The 21,812-nt window shown below is 37.4% G+C and overlaps 1 protein-coding gene across 2 annotated transcripts; it reads right to left on the bottom strand.

Moving 5' to 3' along the window:
- Positions 1–406: 406 nt before the first annotated feature.
- On the bottom strand, positions 407–10,749 carry LOC128623048 (zinc finger protein 239-like). 2 transcript variants are annotated; one of them, XM_053649909.1, is made up of 4 exons: positions 10,656–10,749; positions 10,477–10,565; positions 1,321–2,095; positions 408–664 (listed from the first exon to the last, which is right to left on the bottom strand). In XM_053649909.1, the coding sequence occupies exons 2-4, from the start codon at positions 10,537–10,539 to the stop codon at positions 657–659; spliced, it is 846 nt and encodes a 281-aa protein (XP_053505884.1). In that variant the 5' UTR covers positions 10,540–10,565; positions 10,656–10,749; the 3' UTR covers positions 408–656. The 2 variants fall into 2 exon arrangements, with proteins under 2 accessions (XP_053505883.1, XP_053505884.1); XM_053649908.1 differs by having other exon boundaries at positions 407–2,095.
- Between the last annotated feature and the right edge of the window lie 11,063 nt (positions 10,750–21,812).

Raw genomic sequence — 21,812 nt, forward strand, 5'->3', positions numbered from 1 at the left:
ACAGCTGTCAGGGTCTTGCTTGCTGTCCATTTTCAAGAAGTACAAAAGGTTTCCATATCCTTTTCATGTCTCCCCCCCAAGTATTAGATACCATATGCATATAATATCCATGTTTACCAGGTTAAATACACTCTATGCATGATCACTTCAGTGTTTTGTCTCGGCCAGCTCAGTTACATCCAGTGCCGCACTGGAAGCCGTTTTCACTATTGACACGGGTTTTGTTACAGTGGAAGTCTACTTTACCCATCATTGCTTGAGAACTACAGCAAAGTACAGCAACTCAAATAGCTCAAAATACACAGCACACTGGCATTTTGCACTAAATGGCAAAAAAGTAATCTTTCCTGAAGTTTCTATGAATGTTCTGTTTTCTTGTAATTATTTGGGGAACATTTGGATCAAATGTAATAATTTGAAAAGTTTTTTGATTAATGATTTAATTTTGAAATAATGATTTAAGTAAAACCTTGTGTGCTTTATTAGACAATTTTGAATAAATGAACAAGACATATTGTAGAAGTAATCAGTTTTAATATTTCAAAATTGATTTAGCCTCATACACTGTTGCGAAAAACAGAACAAAGACTTGACTTGGACTCCACCTCAGAGACTTGACTTGGACCTCAGGGACTTGTGAACAGGTCTGCTGCTAGTTAACTATCTACAGTCGAAACACAGAAACAAATATATCCAGGAGGAGACAAATAAAGTTAAATCTAGATATGTTTGATAAGATCTTATTGCGAACAGAATATTTGAATCATTTTCAATGTTATAAAGGTTATAAAGGTCTATTATTCAGCATTAGCAATAGAGGAGACAGTAAACCTAGTGCACACTACATGAATTTAAGCCCAATTTCCCAGTCACTGACTAATTTTGGGACTTGATGACTACACCCTCAAACTCTGTGACTACACCTTGATCTTGGCTGGTAATCTCACAAACATTAGGAAATCTAGCAGAATTTGTATCCTGTCACTAAAAAAGGTGTTCAGTTCAATAGTATGCACTACGCGACATTTTAAAAAGCTAATATGTGTATTCCATGAGTGGTATTGTAGCGTTTGGGGAACAGGAAAACAACATAAAATCATGAATTTTGCTAAAACCCAGAGAGTAAGCAATAAATCCCATGCAACAGAATACAAGACAAATAATATAATATTATAGTTTAATGCCTGAATGTCTCTTTACCTCCCCTTTAAAAAGGGTAAATTAAAAACATATGTTAATTTGAGAAATTAATGTCTGATGGTTTTATGTTAGAGCACTTGTGTGTCCTTAATGAACTTGAAAGTGTATAGCTCCGCCCACATTGTCCGCAGAGGTACAGCTTCTGTCCTGTATGACTCTGCTGGTGGCTGTGGAGGGTCCTCCGGTCACGAAAACTTTTCTCACACTGCGAGCAGTGATATGGCTTCTCTCCTGTGTGAACACGCAAATGCTGTTGGAGATTACACTGAAAAGTAAAACTTTTCCCACACAATCCACAGTGATACGGCTTCTCTCCTGTGTGAATGCGCAAATGCTGTTGGAGATTACTCTGAAAAGTAAAACTCTTCCCACACGGTCCACAGTGATACGGCTTCTCTCCTGTGTGAATGCGCAAATGCTGTTGTAGATTACATAGTTGGGTAAAACTTTTCCCACACTGCGAGCAGTGATACGGCTTCTCTCCTGTGTGAATGAACTCATGTTGTTGGAGAGTCCATGGTTGAGTAAAACTTTTCCCACACTGTCCACAGTGATACGACTTCTCTCCTGTGTGAATGAGCTCATGTTGTTGGAGATTACTCTGAAAAGTAAAACTCTTCCCGCACTGTCCACAGTGATATGGTTTCTCTCCTGTGTGAATACGCTGGTGTCGTTTGAGACTACTCTGAAAAGTAAAACTCTTCCCACACTGCGAGCATTGATAAGGCTTCTCTCCTGTGTGAATGCGCTCATGCTGTTGGAGATTACATCGTTGGGTAAAACTTTTCCCACACTGCGAGCAGTGATAAGGCTTCTCTCCTGTATGAATGCGCTCATGCTGTTGGAGATGATGACTTTTAGTAAAACTCTCCCCACAATCTGAGCAGTGGTACATCTGGAAAACACAATAAAATTATTCAAGATGCGTATTTTAGATTTTATCCCCATGCGTTTATGGAACTGTTTTTGGAAACACCTCCTACAATAATGTAATACGGCTTGACCACCCAATCACCCACATTTAATGGCTATAACAGCGTTTAGATTTGTAACGTTGCGATTTGTAACCACTTGTGTAATAAAATTGACATTTTAGTTTTGTAACATAATTCCATTGATTGCAGCCCAATTTTAGTAATACAAAAACCACTGTGACTGATCATTTTTAAGAGCCAAGATGAACAAGTCAGTTGACCGTACACATAATTTCTCACCACTAATCACACAGAAATAGTTGAGGAAATATATATATGTTTATAAAATTCAGAGACTAGCCCTACAAAGATAACCTTACTCTGGGCGTCAATGTTTTTTCAAGGTGAAGCACTGCATGTGTTTAGACTCTGGGAAATCAACATGGAACTTTGTGTTTCCAAATACAATGGTTTAAAGCATTAATATAATCAAAACACTTTCTCTGCTGAAAAAATAATCTGACTATCAATCAGTTGTGAAGTTCTAGCTCATGCCACATGCATGCTTCTTAAAACTCCAGTAATCCCTGGGGACTTGTATGCCGATCCCCAGACTTGTTCGATATAATTAATCCGTACAGGAGTTCACAGAGTTTCTTGTAACTGTTATGGCCAAAAGTATTGGCTTTTTTAATCTGCTGGCTCACACATTATTCTTTTGTTTTTGTCTGTGGAAGTAGAATGGAGTGGAGTAAATGGCACCCATTAAGCAGCACTCTTTTCTGGCTCATCTTTATGAAAAGAGCTGAAAAAAAAATGGATATTACCCCAAAGTGGCAGAAAGTTTACAGCACTCTGGCTCAGACCACAAACTCACGTGGATTATTATTTAGAAACCTAAGTTTATAGCACTAGAATCATATCACACTGGTTTTTATTGATGTTTCTGAAACAATGACGGAAATCATTTAATGATAATGTATATTTTTATGAATTGCTATGAAACTATAAACATTAGTTTTGAACTTGTGCATAAATCTTCTGTTCCACCCCAAACAAACAAAGTCTTCTGAATAAAACACTAATAAGACCCCATTTTTGCCCACATCTATTATGGAATATTTTAATCAAAGTATAATTCACTCATGTATAACCAAAGCATCAGCATGTTATAATCAATAAATGAGTTAATCCATTAAAACATATGCTTAAAGAGTATAACCAAATATTAATCAGTATACTGGTACCTGTTCGTGCTCGCAATGTATGTAATCTTTTTGGAATATAGTATTCTGTTTAAAAAGAGAGCTGGATGTACTACACCACCATTAAACAACGTAAGGAGGGAGGCCCAAGTCTTAGAAATAATGGTGGTGCATGACCGAGGTCTGAATAAATAAAATAAAAAAGAGGGAAAAAAACCCGCCTGATGAGATCAACATTTAGAATTGTATAAAAGCATGTATCGAGGATAAGCAAGGGAGTTAATCCGCAGACCTGCTCGACTTTATTGTTTGAATAATAAAGTCTCTCTTTAGACATCAAGAACCCGAGACTCTTAGAGCGCTTTTTGCTGAAGATTCCACAAGTGGAGTAAGCATAAGTGTTACACATTTATGCAAATTGTTTCAGAATTTACAACAGAAATGAAATCAGTTCCTGTATTAATAATCTAACGCCCACATGAAGTGTGAGCCCTGACCTGAACCCAGCTAACACAGTTACGTTGTATAGACATAACCATATTTGTTGCAATGACGTACCAATTAACATTCCAGCCATGTAACCTTGATTCCAATATTCATGGCAATGTTATAGTTGTACGTTATTGGAATGTGGCAAGCATGTTCCAATGACCAAACTGGTACGTTGTAAAGTAACAGCACCAGACCATATTAGTCACAGCGACATTCCAAATAACGTACCAACCACATAACCTCATGATTCCCATATTCGTCGTGGTGATGTTACAGATTATAACTGTCTCCCATGACAATTACTGACAATTACACTTACCTGTCTCCCATGACAATTATTCAGACTCAACTCCACCTTTGTTTCTAACATCTCACTCCTTTGGTCAGGGGTGGATATGTGATTCTGTCCATTCCTTTATGGACAGCAAGCAAATTTCTTTACTTTAAACCCATCTAGGACTGACTTTCAATCCCTGACTTCAAATTCAAATGTATTTAATGGAAATTGTATTGGTTTTGATGGAAGCAATTAAAACAATACAATTATAATGGTATTTTTTGTGGAATTTCTATGCGACCCATCATCTCAAAATGTACTCATTAAGACACACCTGTGCCTCAAGTAACATCAAGCAACAATCAGCAACACATTTACAGCATTTATTCATCAGAATTTTGTCATTCCCCCCCCAAACATACTAAGCTAATAAATAACCATTGAGCTAAATAATTATTTTGAAGTCTTACCAACAAATTCATATGCAGAACAAAAAAAAAATTACTCTACAAACATAAACCTGTGGATTAATCTCCAGGTGAGATGGAGATCTGGTCAATGCCTGCCTCGTGGTTCTCCAAGCATAGCTCATTCTAATAATAATAATAATAATAATAATAATAATAATAATAATTATTATTATTATTATTATTATTATTACAGTAGTGTTTCCAATTAAAACAGACAAAAATATTTAATTGATAAGGACAGCATGCATCTTTTCATTTTAACATAAGAGGGACTCTTTTTGAAACAATTTGGCCTTTCAAGTAGGTGAAAATGATGAAGCTTAATTTATTAAAATAATTATAGACATCTGATTAACAGTAATAGTTAATTAAATAGAAGGAGTATTTTTTATGTAAAATCCTGACACAAGAAACATTCTTACAAAAACATCTTATATACTATTATTCAATAAATGTATTCATTAATTAGTTAATAATAAATGTAAACTTCATAAATATGTTACATCGAGTGGAGTAGAGTGTCTGTGAAAGAACTGCAGTGGACACAAACAGCAACAAATCAACATGTGAATGACTTGCTATACGTAAGTAGGTACTTACAGTTGATATTAATATTTTACCAATTCATATGTATTTGACATTTTAAATTAAATTGCAAAGATAAAATATCACATTTGACTCAATTGTGACGTTTTTGTTCAAGTTTTTCTCCAACTAATTTGTTATAAGACAAAACCACACTTATCCCTTACACATCTGTGAAAATCTATAGATATAATGTTTATTTTATAATTGCTGATCAGATTGGAAATCCACGTAGTAAATCATGTTAACTTGATTGACTGCTTCATTTCCCCTTTAAACAAGAGCGTTGGCTTAAAGTCGGCATGCAACGGCTGCTGCGACCGACTCGTACTTCTGTATTGCGACGTATTTACAAAAACTGCAGGGCGGGACTTGCTTTTATCTATCGGTTGATGATTGGATCATAGAAAGTGGCTGGCTATGCTTACAAACACAAGTTTTATGACAGGGTGCTGGTGGAGAGGGATCAAACCAGTCCTCGCACCAGCGTACACGTCATTGGAGAACAGTCACTGAGAGGGGGTGGACATATTAATGTTTTTATTTAAAGATTATGAAGTACCCTTTTTAATATTTATGTGCATGAATAAATATTTATATTTATAATAAACATTTTATAATAAACACTGCAACATTCCATAAAGAAATAATGTTGATTTTGGTGACTATAATCATGTTGCTTGCTTTAAAAAAACGGGTGAATTACACTGTATATACATCTTTAACATATTCAAGCCCGACACATGTGCATAAGCTCGTGTGAGCGTCATGGATCAAGTGCAAGTGGCAGTCACAATGTAAAATTAAACACTCGACCAGTGCTAAAGTTTAGAAAACGAGATAATGTCATAAACTAAACTATGTGGCCAATTTAATACTAAATGGGAAGTAAAATCTATCTCAGATTTTACCTCAGGCCACCTCACAACTCTCTCGTTTGTGTGCAAATTAACAAAACAGGGCATTTAATTACAAAATTAAGTTAGACATAACAATACAACACATTCCACACCTAGAGTGACATTAAACATTACATGGGGCTAAATTTATGCATACAGATAGATTTGTAGCGCTTACCTTTTCAGCGTGCGTCTGTCTGTTGAAAAATGGCGGTTACTGGCAAAATTAGGTGCATGTGCAGTACTCCAAAAATCTGATTCTGCACACTGTTCACAGTTTAAAATTCAAAGAGAAGTCTCGTGCCTTCATTCACAAAAATATAATATTGTGAATAATCACCATTTACTAAGCAAAATGTTTGGTAGTTGTTGTAAATTGCCTTTTGGTGGCAGATATTTGCCATTGATGTGTGACAAATAACATCAAAAGATAATAAAATTCAGACATGGATTCATTTACTTACATACAATGTTTGATACAGTTAGTAAATTTCCAATATTGTATTCAAATGGAACATATCTCTACAAAGATAAAATGACAGTAAGTTATCTGGATACCAGGGTACCACATCTTCACAGGTTCCGGGCAAGATGGCAGACTGAACAGTCAACTTTTTGTGCACTCTTCTTTTGTTCGAGTTAATTCTGACAGTTTAATCTAAATCTCTACCTACTACAAGATCACGCGAGCATATCCAGCACTGAAGGAGCCTTCAAATAAATAAAAATTTGTGTTAGTGAAACGAATCTGACTGACAAAAAAATAAATAAATAAAAATATGGAGAAGCACTGCTACATGATGGAAATCTCTGGGGCCTCAAACAAAAGAAAACATGGTACTGAGTCTAATCCACCTACGCAGTGTAAATCACGAAGTGGAAAAAACACACACACACAAAAAAAACTCCTGAGCTGGAGAGTAAATCCATCTTGCCAATCCAAGTACTTGGTGCCAAAGCCAAAGAGCGACACAAGGAGCTAAACTCACAAATAAAACAGCAGAGTGCCATGATCACAAGCGTAACCAAAGGTGTCCGAATAATTTTGAAGAAATAAAAGGATGCAAAGAAAAGAACAAAGTGTTTGATAATGAAATGGAAACTGTCATAAAAGAAAACTGTGAGTTGAAAAGTCACATATTGGACCAAGAAAGATACAAAAGAAGATAGTGTCTTCATATAAAAGGGTGGAAAAAAGCCAAAAGAACAGATAAGGGAAAAATTGATTGAACTTCTTACAAAAATAACCCTGCATTATGCTGCCGTTATGGTGAGGCCGTGGATATCGTGCACCATGTGGGAAGATGGGTTTCTGATCGTCACAGGGAAGTGATCGTACTCTTTGCTGGCAGAGCTGTACAGGATGAGGTGTGGACAAGAACCAAGACTCCGGGGGTGTGTAAAGAAGCCGGCATCAGATTCACGGAAGATTTGACAAGGGAAGACATGCTGATGAGACGTGAATTATGGCCAAAAATCAAGCAGGCGAGAAAGGAGGGGAAATCTGCAGGCTTCCTTACATAGATGGTAAACGTATTATATGGGCCGGTATTAACAAGTTCCATGTGCGATCAGGTGAGATGGAGGACTGATGTTACAGGAGACTGAAACTGCACTTTTCTTTTTATTCTCTTTTGCACTATCTGCTGAGTTGTAGGTAACAGAGAATTTTGTTGTACTAGTTATATATCTTGTTTTAATCGTTCAATAGGTTTAATGTTCTCATTGAATTCAAATGTTTCCTTTTCTTTGTTAAACTGAGTCTAAAAGATGTTAAAAAGAAGACAATTTTTCTGTTTTGCAAAAATCAAAAGTCACAGATCATTTATATGTTTACAAGGAACTCATTTGAGTTTTCTGATACCATATTTTGGCAAAGACAACGGAGAGATGACATGCTGATTAATCATGGATCAAATCGAGTTGCTATCTGTTTAAACAAATGTCCAGGGAAAAAGATAACACAGAGTGGATAAAGATGGACATTGGATTGGTACGTTTCTTCACCTAGACGGAATTTCATCATTTTGGTAAATGTTTACGGTTTTAATAACCATTTCCAGAATAAGAATTTATTATTGACAATAACTGAGGGTAAAAGTCTTTAAAAGAAACTAACCCCCCAGTCATGTTTTGGTAGGAGAGGATTTCAATATAACGCCTGATGAATATTTAGATAGACTTCCATCTAAATGTAGTAATTCGCAAGTGAAGGGAATTTTGCGAGATTTCTGTCTCTCCAATTTACTGGTAGATATTTGGAGAGAACTAAATCCCACTTCCAGACAGTTCTCGTGGATTAAACCAAATGGAAACGCTTGATCAAGAATCGATTATTGGTTAGGTACAAGTGAGATCTCCAATTTGGTTACCAATTGTGTATCATTTCTAATGCCCCTTTAACAGATCACTATATTATTAATCTTGATATAAAAGCAAAGGAAAAACCTTCAAGAACAAAAGGCTACTAGAAGTTTAACGCCGAGCTGCTAAAAAAAACAAAACTATCGTTCCTATATTAAACGAATGATTACTGAGATTAGAAATAAAGATATGTCCAGTGGCAGGAAATGGGAATATATTAAATACAAAATTAGAGAATATGCAATTACATTTAGCAAAAATTTGAATAAATGAAAAAGGAAAAAGAATTTAAATTCAAGATATAAATCATTGTTGTTGCAAACCATTCTTACGAGACAAAGACAAGGAAAAGGTTATTTATTTACAATCCGAGCTAGATGAAGTATACATTAGGAAAACAAAAAGGTGCATATGTAAGATCCAGAGCTAAATGAATGGAAAAGGGAGAAAAGAACAGTTCATATTTCATCAAGCAGGAAAAAAGGAGACAAGAAAGAAAATGATTAGTAGCTTAATAGTAAATCAGGAAGAAAACTCTGATCATAGACTAATTACTAAAGAGTCGTTTCAGTTCTAGTCTAATTTATATTCTTCTTTGCAAGTGGCTGAAGATTATTTTGATTTTTTTCGAAGAAGTGAAGAAGGATATTCCAACAATTGACAGTATTTTTAAAGATATATGTGAAGCGGATATTACGTTAGTAGTAATAACATGAACTTTGTTAAACTGTTTGATTTATGACCCTTCCATGTTCCCCTGACTGACAGTTCTGTAGGGGCGTGTGATTTACGACCTTTGGATCTCAACGTCTGTGTGTGTGACATAATGGAGTTTCACGGTTTTGTTGACCAGAAAATGCTTAGGATGTGTCTGCTAATGAATGTGGTGTGAACCCTACTTTTTACAGTTTTAATCCACACACAATGTATACATTTTGTGGTACAAGTGAATTTGTTTCTGAAATTACCTTTTGTGGTAAGTATTGTTTTAATTTGAAGCTTAAGCATGGTTTAGGTGAATATGGATGATGTAAGAAAAGTGTATCGAATGGTTAGCTATGATGCGTGTGTATTAATGCGGTCGATCCGTTTTGTGTAACTATGCTGTTAGAAAATACATGATGATTGAATGTGGTAGATGTATTAGAATCGTGGACATAAATGAACAGAATGTTATTTGTGAAATAATTGAAAGATTTGTTGATTATATTGTTGAGAAAACACTGATGTGTATAAAATTTCTACAGTCCCTCGATGTTATGATACCGTTGTTCTCTTTTACTGAAATAAAACCAAGAACATTTAAACCATCTGGGTTATTCTTTGTGGAAACTATGTCCATGTCCAAAGAAATGAAAAATATTTATTATACATTCTAAATAGGGGTTTTTAGGAGGTAAAGACATTTTAAAAGAATTATGTGTTGTTTAAACTATAAACAAGTTTTTTTGGAAAATGGACCACAGGCGAGGATAATGATACTTATACACTGCACTGAACTATCTACATATGTGGACTCATCTGAAAATAATAACTAGATTATTCCCCAAGCCAGAAACCTGTTTTCATTATTAGACAAGATTAAACTCATAACAAACCCCTACAAATGATCTCTTAATTTATTTCTTTTCTACTTTTGTTTTGAATTATGCAAATGTGATTGTGTCCTCAGTCTGTTATATAAAAGAGTTCATAAATAAGTTGACAAGTTTGTTGTAAACACTGAATACAATAAATTATTGTAAACAATATATAAAAACACATCTTCACATCGTTCTTAATGAGACTAGTTAGAGAGTTTTTTGAGGACGTGGCCACGACGTTTCTGGACCGTTAGCCAAGATTATATATAAAAATAAACGTTACCAAGACATGGTAAAGTAACAACGCTGTCATAGAGTAATATCACACTGACGAACAGAGACTAACTGGTGACGTCATCAGAACGCGCGATGTTTGCGGGTAAGTTTTCTGCTTGTTGTATATAGTGTTGTCATGGTTACTTAATTATTAACAAGTTCTCGGAGTTTCAAAATGAAAAGAGAAATCAGACACATGACTAAACTTTACCTCTGAGCCAGTAGCAGCAGGAGTCTGTGGAGATTTTCTTAAAGAGCGCCGTCTGGTTTTCATTATAAGAGGTGTAAAGAATCAGGACACTGGAAGAAAAATACAGAGATTCATGACTCCAGAATCTCCACTAACCTGTTAACCGAGTAGCTCAGGTGGTCAGTTTCAGATGAACTCACCTTTAGTGATGTCACACAGAATATCAGAGCTTCTAAGCCCGTGTAGAGAAGGAAGCTCCGAGACCGTGTGTGTGTGTGTGTGTGTGTTTCCTTCGTCTTCTTCTTCTATTGTTTTATGGCGGTTGGCAAACCAGCTTAAGATGCATTACCGCCACCTACTGGGATGGAGTGTAAAGTTCAGCTGGAGATAAAAAAAAATACATTTTTTTAAACCATATTAATCAAATCTGTGTCCCGCAAGTATTTAAAGAGAATGCTATACAATCTTACTTTTCTCAATCTACATTGAAATATATTTTCTAATGTTATTCTATCTATTACAAGATCCCTTCATTTTCCCACAAATTGAATTATTTCTATATTGTATGCCTCACACTGCAGTATCACATGCTCAACTGTTTTAGCCATTTCACAGTGGATACAACGATCTGACTCACTTTTTCCTATAGTGTATAGGTAATAATTTAAGGGATTATATCCTATACAGAGCCTGGATATTAAAGTATCTTCCCTTCTGTTCCCATACTTGGTTCTTTCAATCCATAGTAGTAGTTTTGCTTCAGATATTGTGTCACTATTTCATCTTCAGGCAAAATTCTTTCCTTATCATTAATTTTACTGTGCAACTGGAACTCAGCAACTGGTATCTGAAACAGCCAAGGAGGAATCACAGGTATAACCACCATAGGGCTCATTCTATACAGTCAATTCCTATTTTCTTTGTGTCTTTATCAGCATGCCTTCCAAAATCCTACAATTGACATACTCATGTTCCCCACACTCATTTAATAATTAATACATCTCTGTAATTTCCACCTGTATAGCTGAGATGGGAGATGTTCTAAACGCCCCACATCCTATTCTTAGGACTTGAGACTTTATGCCACTTATTTTGTTTAGCATAGATTATGGCGCTGAGCTATACACCATGCTACCATAATCTATTATTATTCTTATCATTGCACAATAAACTCTTTTCAATGACTGTCTAGTTGCACCCCAATCTACCCCTGTCAGACATCTTCGTATATTTATTCCCTTTTACATGTATCTACTACTTTCTTTATATAAGATGCAAAGGTTAGTTTTGAATCAATCCATACCCCTAGAAACCTCATTTCTGGAACTTGCTCCAATGTTTGACCATATTGTTTGAACATAATTATTTGTGATTTGTTTTTCTTTGAAAAACACACCAATTTTTTTTTCTACTGACAATCTGAAGCTCAAATTATTTGCCAATTTTTCTACTTCTTTAACTGCTTTCTGTATTTCCACATATGCTGCATTTCTTCCCCTTTTCCACAATGCACCATCGTCCGCATAAAGGGATTTCCCCATTCCTTGTCCAATTCCTGAAAAGATGTCATTTATCATAATGTCGAAAATAACTGGGCTACAAACACTTCCTTGTGGTGTACCATTGTAAATATTATATATCGTAGATTACCTTGTACCCTTACTTGGAAGGTCTTGTCTATTAGAAAATCCATTATCCATTATATAGTTTACCTTTAATTCCCATCTTATCTAATTTGATTAGGAGTCCCTCTTTCTATAGCATATCATATGCTTTTTCCACATCAAAAAACACTCCTACTAAGATTTCTTTATTCACCATTGCAAAAATGCAATAAAATGTCTAACAGTGCAGACAGAGTACAGGTAAAACAGGAAATGCTTTCATTTTAGTACATATAGGAAGAGGGAAGGTGAGGGCATGAGGTCACTCCCCTCATTGGTTGCCAGCTATGTGTGTTTCTGCCGCCCCGCCTCATAGCCATGTGCTTCTGTGTTTTCCAAAACACTCGTGTTGCTGAAGCAGAACTTACTTCCATCATTAAGACACACCAGATCATTACAATCTAACATTTGTTTTACAGCATTCCCATTTTGATCACTATATTCACATTTGCATTAAAGTCCACACTAATGTAAAGTTTCCTTCTCTTCCAATGTTTTTAATTAAGTCCTTATTTAATCTTTTACACAGATTATAAAAAAATGTATTACCCTTATACTCTGATTTCCAGCTCATACTTCAACCACTACCAATTCAAATTCATTCACACCCACCTCCCAGTATGCTACTCATTGTTTAATAAAAGTTACTACTCTCCTTCATTTCCTTTAATCCTATCTTTGTGCACTCCCGAATACCCTTGAACCACAAAGTTTAAATATGATTTTAACCAAGATTCTTGTACACATATTATATGAGGTTTAGTCTTGAAATTATCTATATATTTTAAATTCTTGCCCATTTAATATTAAGCTTCTTCTATTCCAGTGCAAGATTATCCTCACCATTATGAGCCTCCATGTGCAGTCCGGGTATTAGTAACTTGCATTTTTAGTTTTTCATTTATCTGATCAACTGTTACTCCATCTACATTCAAATACTTATCTGCTGCTCGTATGATTATTTTTATTTTTTCTGTTCTACACACTTTAGGCCGAGCAGTTCACTTCAGCAATAAAAGTAATGAATGCCAACTTATCCCCCATAATATTATTTTCATTTGCCTTTTCTTGGTTCAGACATTCGTTTCTCATCCTCGAGACTGCATCTATCTTCTCTACTTCTTTCTGTCATCTGAAATCCTTTTATTGCTTCGGCATAGGTCAATCCTTCTGTTATCTTAACAATTTGTACCTTAGCAGCATTTTTCCTTACTGGACATCCTCCGTGTCCCATGCTATATTCTCCACCACAGTTGCAATATTTTGGCTTGGTACCTTCCTCACACTTTCCATATTCATGGTCCCCATCCCCCCACCTTTCACATCTCTGTTTTCCTCTACATTCTGTTGCCACATGACCATACTTCTGGCACTTCAAACATCTCAGTGGGAGTGGGATATATGGTCGAACTGTGTAACTCATAACTCCTAAACATCTGGCAATTTTTGCTCATCAAAATGTAACATCACTGATAGGCTACCCATCTTCTCCTTGTTTCAAGTATATTTCAGTTTGTTTGCATCCATCACATTTGCTCCTAACAAGCTTTTCTTAATTGTATCAACAGAAACATTAGTAGGTATTCCTGTGATTATTCCTCTCATCCATTTCTTTTCTCCCCTAACCTTACATGTTAATTTTGTCCTAATAAGGTCTTTATCCCTAAAGCTGCCTTTTGTTGTTGTTATATTTACAGAATAGGATAATTTGACCATTTTGCAACATCTTAGCACTTTCAATGTTTCCAATCGTTTCTTTCCATTTTTTTGGTCAATTTTAAAGGATTCACATTATTTACTCCTTCTGACATATACTTCACCAATACCTTATAATACTCTTTCCTTCTTATAGACTGGATATCATCTTTCTCACTTTCTGTACCTGATGTTTGACGCCAATCTTTCCTTCTTTTGCACTTTTCAACTAAAGTCCACTTGCTATTTTAGTTTCTTCCATTTTCCCCATCATCTATGTCTTCCTCTATATTTGAGTCATTCTGGCCTCTGTGCCATTTCAGACCATCATGACTTCAGTCACAACCCAGTGATGTCAACCGCCATCGTGTTGGTTTCCTGTAATAATGTCATCAATTATGACGTGAAGCTTTCAGCTGTGTTCAATTTCTGATCTGTCCCATATGACACTCTCTGCTCTTGTGGACCTCCTCCGAGTCCACAGTTTGGTGACGTCAGCTAATGCAGACCTATGGGGCACAAAAGGGGTGAGTCCAATTTCATAATTTATATAATAGTCTAACTAAAAGGAAGTAAAGGTTGAAATTGACCTGAGAAGAACAAAAAGGGAAATTTGAGCCATTTCATGCACATGATTGTATAATTATATGATGTTTGTTCTTTTATATCAGTAAAGCCAATTACTTTTAACCTTTCTCTTGTCTCCTGTGAATGCAGACACACATCCCCACCTCCTTATCGAACTTAGACAATCTGGTCCACTGTGTAGCAGTTTATAATCTGCAGGTCCTCAGCTAAATATTGCTGCAGCATTACTGGTTAGAAAACTATTAATCTGAAATCTCAAGCAGCGATACACACTCTCACAACCGCAGTGCAGTAGAGAAAAGCACACAAACAGTGTTTTAAATCACTGTCCAGTTATAATCCCCATCAGTGTTATTTATGCAGGATTAGATTTCACACTTCATTGTAGGTCTGTTTAATGTTTTTTCCATTAAAATTTTTTTCACCCTTTTTACTGTTTAGAACAGTAAAAAATAATAAAACTGAAAGTGACGTTTTTGACAGAAATATTCCAGTGGCATCCCTAAAAGGGGTGGCAGGGCACAATCACATACACACTCACATTCACATTCATACACTACAGACACTTTAGACACACCAATCAGCCTACCATGCATGTCTTTGGACTGGGGGAGGAAACCTCCCCCGCAGCACAGGGAGAACATGCAAACTCTGCACACACGGCCCCAGCAGAAATCGAACCCCAGACCCTGGAGGTGTGAGGCAAACATGCTAACCACTTAGCCACCATGTGCCCTTACTAAGCTGTTAGTATATAAGTATTTAATGATAGTTAAGTTGAACACATTGAGAGATTTTATTTCACATTCACAATGAACTAAATTAAAATCTCCATTTCCTGTGGCACAAAGCGAGGGCGCCACATCAGAGCATCTTTCAAGGGGAGACACCAAACACCTGCTAATCCTGTCGATCATTCACCAGTTGATCATTTACCCGTTAATAATTCACCTGTCAGTCGTTCTGGACTCACATGATTGGCTCATCATGTTTTTATTAGGTTAAAATATTAAATAATTATAAATATTAAAATAAGTAGACTGCTCTTTTTCCCACTGTTAAAATGTGAAGCACTAAATGTGTAAAAGTTAGCAAGAGAGAGAGGAGTGGTTTTATGATTTGTAACCTTATTTTGACAGGTGTAGGTCAAAGGTCATCACCAACCATCATTATCTTAACAGATGTAGGATAAGGTTATCACCAACCGTCCTTTTCTTAACAGGTGTACTTAAAGATGTAATGTTACATGTTCATTCCCATAGATTAATCACAGATCTTGACAGGCGTAGTTAAAGATAGTGTAGGGAGTTAGCTCAGGGGGAGGGCAGAGCACAGACCCACAAGAGACGGAATGCAGGGGTTAAGGGTGTTTTATTTTAACTCAGTGTGTGGGGGGGTCCGTGGGGGTGTGGCTGTCGCGTGACCTTCTTGAGGGCGTGTCCTTCCGTGCCGTCATCTACCGGTGTGTGTGTTTTCACCGCCCGGTGGCCTCGTCCGCGCTCACACCTTCGGAGGGAGAGAGAGACGAGAGAGAGAGAGAGAGAGAGAGAGAGGTGTTAGTGGTCGGCGTGGATCAATATTACCGGGGTGCTCCGCGTTGCGCGTCTGTAGGCCGCTGGAGAGCACGCACAGATTCTGTCTCATCACCGCCGATCTTTCACCCTCCTGTATGGCCGGAAGCGCGCCCTTTTATCCTCCTCCTCTGTCGCCTGAGTGGTGGATTTTTCCCGCCTGACTCCCCAATCACCGGCCGGCGTAGCGTCAGCAGCCCCGCCCCGCCGTGACGGTCCTTCCGGCTGCTGGTGTGTTTGGCACGAGGCTGTCCGCTTCGTGCAGGTGCGGCAGTTGGGGAAGGAGCGCCTTTCTTCTCATGCGCGCCGGCTGTTGGTCCGTCGCGACAATATATAATGTTACATGTGTTAGGTTTGTTGTAATCTGTTGTGTTCCCTCACATCTGTTTAAATATTTAGGTCATAGCTAATTGATTATTATCAGTAGTAAACTTTAAATCTGCTTCTGGTGCATACCCACCCCCCCCCCTCCCCCCCCCACACCCACACCCACCCCCACACACACCCACACACGACCCTGTCTATAAAAGGCTAACACTCCGGAGAGTTTGGAAAATCAGCAAAGGTTCGAAAGAATTTCCAGACTCTATCCTTCAAAACTTCCAGACACCATGTATTTCTCAGCAGGTAAGAAGATGTATTTTAAACAATTAAAATAGTTAATTATAAATTGAAGTAGAATGTTTATGTAATTATCCAATTGAAACTGATATTGATATAACCCTAACCCTAACCTTTCTGAGTATAACAATCATTATCCTTATCCGGTCATTATGTAATTTGGTACGGGACTATATCTAAAATTTAATCTTCAATACACTTATATTACATATATAATATACTATATTATTATTTGACCTTCTAGTTGTCCCAGCACAAAAAGCTCTCTCACATGTTCTGTGACCTATAGATACGAGTGATTTCGAATATGGTGGTGCTATAGAAGAACAAGAGGAATTCAACTCGGAAGCTGACATTCAACTCGACCTCGAATTAGAGGAGATCTTCACAGCGTGGCATGAATTGTTCAGAGTAAAGACTGCTTTAATGGAAAACTTTGGACAGCTTGATAATACATTTGAATCTGATTGAGGTACGGAATTTGTCCCTTTACTGTACAATATACTTGAAAATTTGAATAGATGCCTCACAGTAAACATAAAGTTGGTTAGAAAATTTTATGATAGGTATGGCGCAGAAACGACCGAAATGCAGTTCAGATACAGAGGCTAAAAAATGAGAACCAAAAATACTCCATTACTCTATGATTTCTTTTATGATGGAAACCAGAGTTCTTCAAATGGTCTGTTACATTATGATCCGTACACAACCCTGAACCCATGTTTAACTGAAGCGATCAACCGGCTGAATGAAAGTTTAATTCCATCACACCAGGTTGTTAAGTCCTCAAAGTCTTATGAGGATAAATGACAGTCTGGTTAACTTAATCGAATCCCCTGCCAATATTCCACAAAATCCAGGAAATGATAATGAGTTCAACTGTCCAATGGAAAACATGGAATCACCTGATAACCAAGATGAGCAAAATGGGGATGGGCTAGATCATAATATACAAGATGAGCATTATAAAGGTGGCTGTGGCTCAGTTGGTAGAGTGGGTTGTCCACTAATTGTAGGGTTGGCGGTTCGATTCCCGGCCCACGTGACTCCACATGCCGAAGTGTCCTTGGGCAAGACACTGAACCCCAAGTTGCCACCCGATGGCAAGTTAGCGCCTTGCATGGCAGCTCTGCTACCATTGGTGTGAGAGTGTGTGTCAATGGGTGAAAGAGGCACAGTGACAGCTTTGCAGATTTTTATAGTTATGTTTTAGAGATTTTAAACAGTGTGATTGAAATCGCTAACAATTTAATTTCTGCTGAGGATGTCATCACCGTTGAAATCAGGGGTGATAGGATAAATGTTTCATCATGCATTCAATTAGTCAACGGTGTCATAGATTTACATTCTTTTCTGACCATGCTCGAAAATGCAGTTCAGAGTAAACGTGAAATTTTTAAGGATAATACCCTTGAAATAGTCGTCCAAATCGTCCGACCACCTTAGGGTGGTGCAATTAGAAGGAAAATAGGCCATATATTCAAATCAGAAACCATACAGAAGAAAATGAAGAATCTATACATTTTTCACAACAGAGACATGTGTTTTGCCTTTTGTGTTACCCAACTTTTGAATCATGAAAAAAATTGTAAACACCGCAGTCACTTTTGCTGATGTATCGAAATTTAAGAGACATTTGAATTGTAAAATCGTAATCGTACACTGTTTCGCCAGCAAAGCCGGATACTCTTTTTTTCAAACTAGCAAAACTCTCCATGAAGAAACGATTTACTTTTAAACGTAAGGAACACATGCGCACCGATTCCAAATGCATACTCCGTGGCCAAAAACTCGATAAGGATATTGAACATAGATACTTTATACAGCCGACTAGGAAAGAACACGCCAATGAGAATGATGTGTTTTATGATTTCGAGACTAGACAGGAAACAGGAACTCATGTAGCTAATTTCTTATGCTGTATTGATTTTGAGGGAAAGGAGTGGGTGGCTGAAGGGGATGATTGCGTCAGTGCCTTCTTTAAGAAGTTTCGTTGTAATACATACAAGGGTTATACGTTTATCGTGCATAATGCAAGAGGGTTCGATTCATACCTTTTGTTAAACCATTTAGGGAAAGAAGGAATCACGCCCAAAATCATAGCGCAAGGCGGTACAATTTTGTGTTTCACTGATGCAGCGTTTTGCCAGTCCTACATTGATAGCCTATCGTTCTTACCCATGAAGTTGAGCAGCATCCCGAAAGCCATGGGGTTTTCGGAATGCAAGAAAGGCTATTTTCCCCATTTCTGGAACACCATAGAACATCAGGATTACGTAGGACCGTATCCTGACCCTAAGTTTTACGGTGTAGATGGCATGATGCCTAAGGATAGAGAAGAATTCGTTAATTAGTACAGAACGGTTTCTGAAAAGTCTTTGATTTCAAGAAAGAGATGGCCGAATACTGTGTGAAGGACGTAGCCATTTTGAGAAAGGGCTGTTTAGCTTTCAGAGATGAAATTCTGAAAAGTACAAAGGTCGATGCTTTTAAATGCATAACAATCACATCTGTATGTATGAAAATCTTTAGAACCAAGTTCCTGCGTAAAGACACTTTAGCTATTCCGCCGCTTGATAATTACATCACCAGACAGAAATCTTTCTCAACACCTTCCATACAATGGCTCAAATACGTTTCTAACACGCAAAACCTACCCATTCGCCACGCGTTGAACGAAAGTGAAGTCAGGTTTTGTTGTGGCATGAAATAAACATGAGGGAGACCTAGTATGAGTAATATGTAATTTTATTGAAAATTCACAGGACTGGTGGGTGCGTAATCTTGAGGAGAGCGGTAGGGGGAAGAAAATGGGGTGCGTCCTGGGGACATGGGATAGCCAGCAAGGGTGAAATAAGGAGAACACTGAGAGTACGGCGGACTGACAGGTGAGGAGAGAAGGAAAAATGACGACGGGCACCTAGACACACAGAAGCGGTATTAGGCGGATATTGACGAATTGGATTCACACTTTAAGATCTTTTAAGAGTAACACACTATGGTTTTCACAGAGAAGTATGAGCTGAGGAGTGCAAACACACACACTCTCTCTGTCTCTCTCTCTCTCTCTCTCTCTCTCTCACACACACATAACATTATAACTTTATAAGAATAATAAAAAGGAGTATTAAGATATTATAAGGGTAATATAAAGAGTAGTAGGATATGTAGGATATTAGAAGGGTAATATAATGCTATTATGAAGTAGGAAGTACAGTAAACCATTTTCAAGCAGTATAACTATATATAAAATATCGATATAGAGCAAATATGAAAGTAAATTATAAACCAGAAATACAGAAAAATGTAAAAGAAACTTACTCATAATTCAGATGGTGAAGATTCTTGTCTCGCAAGGAAGGCCTTAATTTTAAGAGAAAACCATGAGGAGCCATTTATAAGGGTAGCTGAGTCAAGCTGCCCCTGCGAGATAAAAGTGAGACCAAGGTCTCTCTAAATTGTTTTGTCTCTCTTCCACTTTCGATCCTAATGGTAGTCAGAAAGTCCTCTTTCAAAACATAATGGTAAATTTGATAAGCCTCTTCCAAAACATAATGGTAATGTAGATGAGCTCTTTTTTAACCCTATTGGTATTGATATCATAGTCTTTCTGAAGTATATTGGTTATCTACTGTGTAAATACAGTATAAATACTGGAGCTTGAGCTCCAGGTGTCAGATCACTTCTGAGAATTCTCATCGGTGTGGATCTCGTGTGGTGGAATGGAACCAATAAATCTGGACCCTTGCTTCTTCTCACTCACGTCTGGTGTCCTTTTTTCTATCTCCAACTGGGTTTACAGATGTGAGTATTTGCTTCTATGTTGAATTTTAAGTGTTTTTGGGTAATAGGCTAAATTTGGGCCAGCAGATTGCTAACTATTACGTAGATGGTTACTGTGAAGATGGACAAAAATGTAAGGCTTTTGAGTTTCTTGGATGTTTTTATCACAGGTGTGAAAAGTGTTTTTCCCTCAATGAATCCGCATCCTCTTAGCTCATCCAAAGCTACCTTTGGAGATGTCTGTCAAAAATTGATGGAGAAAATGAAGAATTTGCCAGACACTCACAATTTGCAAGTCACACTGATGTGGGAACATGAGTGGAATGAAATGAAGAAAAACGACAACTGCATGTTTCTAAAAGACTTTGACTTTCCTGAGCATTTAAACCCACGAGATGATCTTTATGGCGGTCAAACAAATGTGTTACATTTGCATTATGTAGCTCAGCCTGGTGAGAGAATTGAATATTTAGATTTTACCTCTCTTTACCCATTTGTAAATAAGACAAAGACGTACCCGATCGATCACCTTATCATCATTTATCGTGACTTTAAACCACCGAAATCGGTATCGTCAGAGCAAAACTATTACCACCTAGGGGTCTGTGGGAACCTGTTCATCCATTTCGTGTAAAAAGCAAACCTCTCTTTCCTCTATGTAGAACGTGCACCGAACATCAGCAAAAACAATCTGACCATACAGATCAGGAGAGTGCTCTTACCGGAACATGGGCTCCTGTCGAAACTGAGAAAGCTGTCGAAAAAGGTTACAAAATTCTAAAAGGGTTTGAAGTGTGGCACTTTCCTAAAAGGTCTGATGAGCGTTTTACGAAATATATTAAAATGTTTCTCAAGACCAAACAGGAAAGTTCAGGATATCCATTCTGGGCCGTTGATGAATCCTCTAAACGTGAGTACATTCACAAATATAAGGAGAACAAAGGGATCACGTTGGATCCGCACTGTATTACCGTTAATCCTGCCAAAAGATCCGTGGCTAAACTCGCGCTAAATTCGTTGTGGGGTAAGATGTGTCAAAGACCAGACAGGTCAAACACAATCTTAATCCGCGATCCTGTCGTGTTTTTACAGTTCATGTTCTCCGATATTTATAATGTGTCAGTTCTCTTTTTTGAATGAGAAAGTGGCGATGGTGCAGTGGCAGTATGCAGATGAGAGACTGATTAAACCCCTGAATGCTAATGTATTCATCGGCATTTTCACTACAGCGTACGCTAGACTTGAACTGTACAATTTGATGGATCGATTAGATCAGCGTTGTTTGTACACAGACACCGTCAGAATCATTTTTAAAAGTAAGGAAGGCGACTGGATGCCGCCCTTAAGCGAATACTTGGGTGGTCTTACCAGCGAACTAGATGATGGCGTTCAAATCATAGAATTTGTAAGTACAGGCCCTAAAACCTACCGTTAC

This window comes from Ictalurus furcatus, chromosome 19 (genome assembly GCF_023375685.1).
Source record: "Ictalurus furcatus strain D&B chromosome 19, Billie_1.0, whole genome shotgun sequence".
NCBI classification, from domain to species: Eukaryota; Metazoa; Chordata; class Actinopteri; order Siluriformes; family Ictaluridae; genus Ictalurus; species Ictalurus furcatus.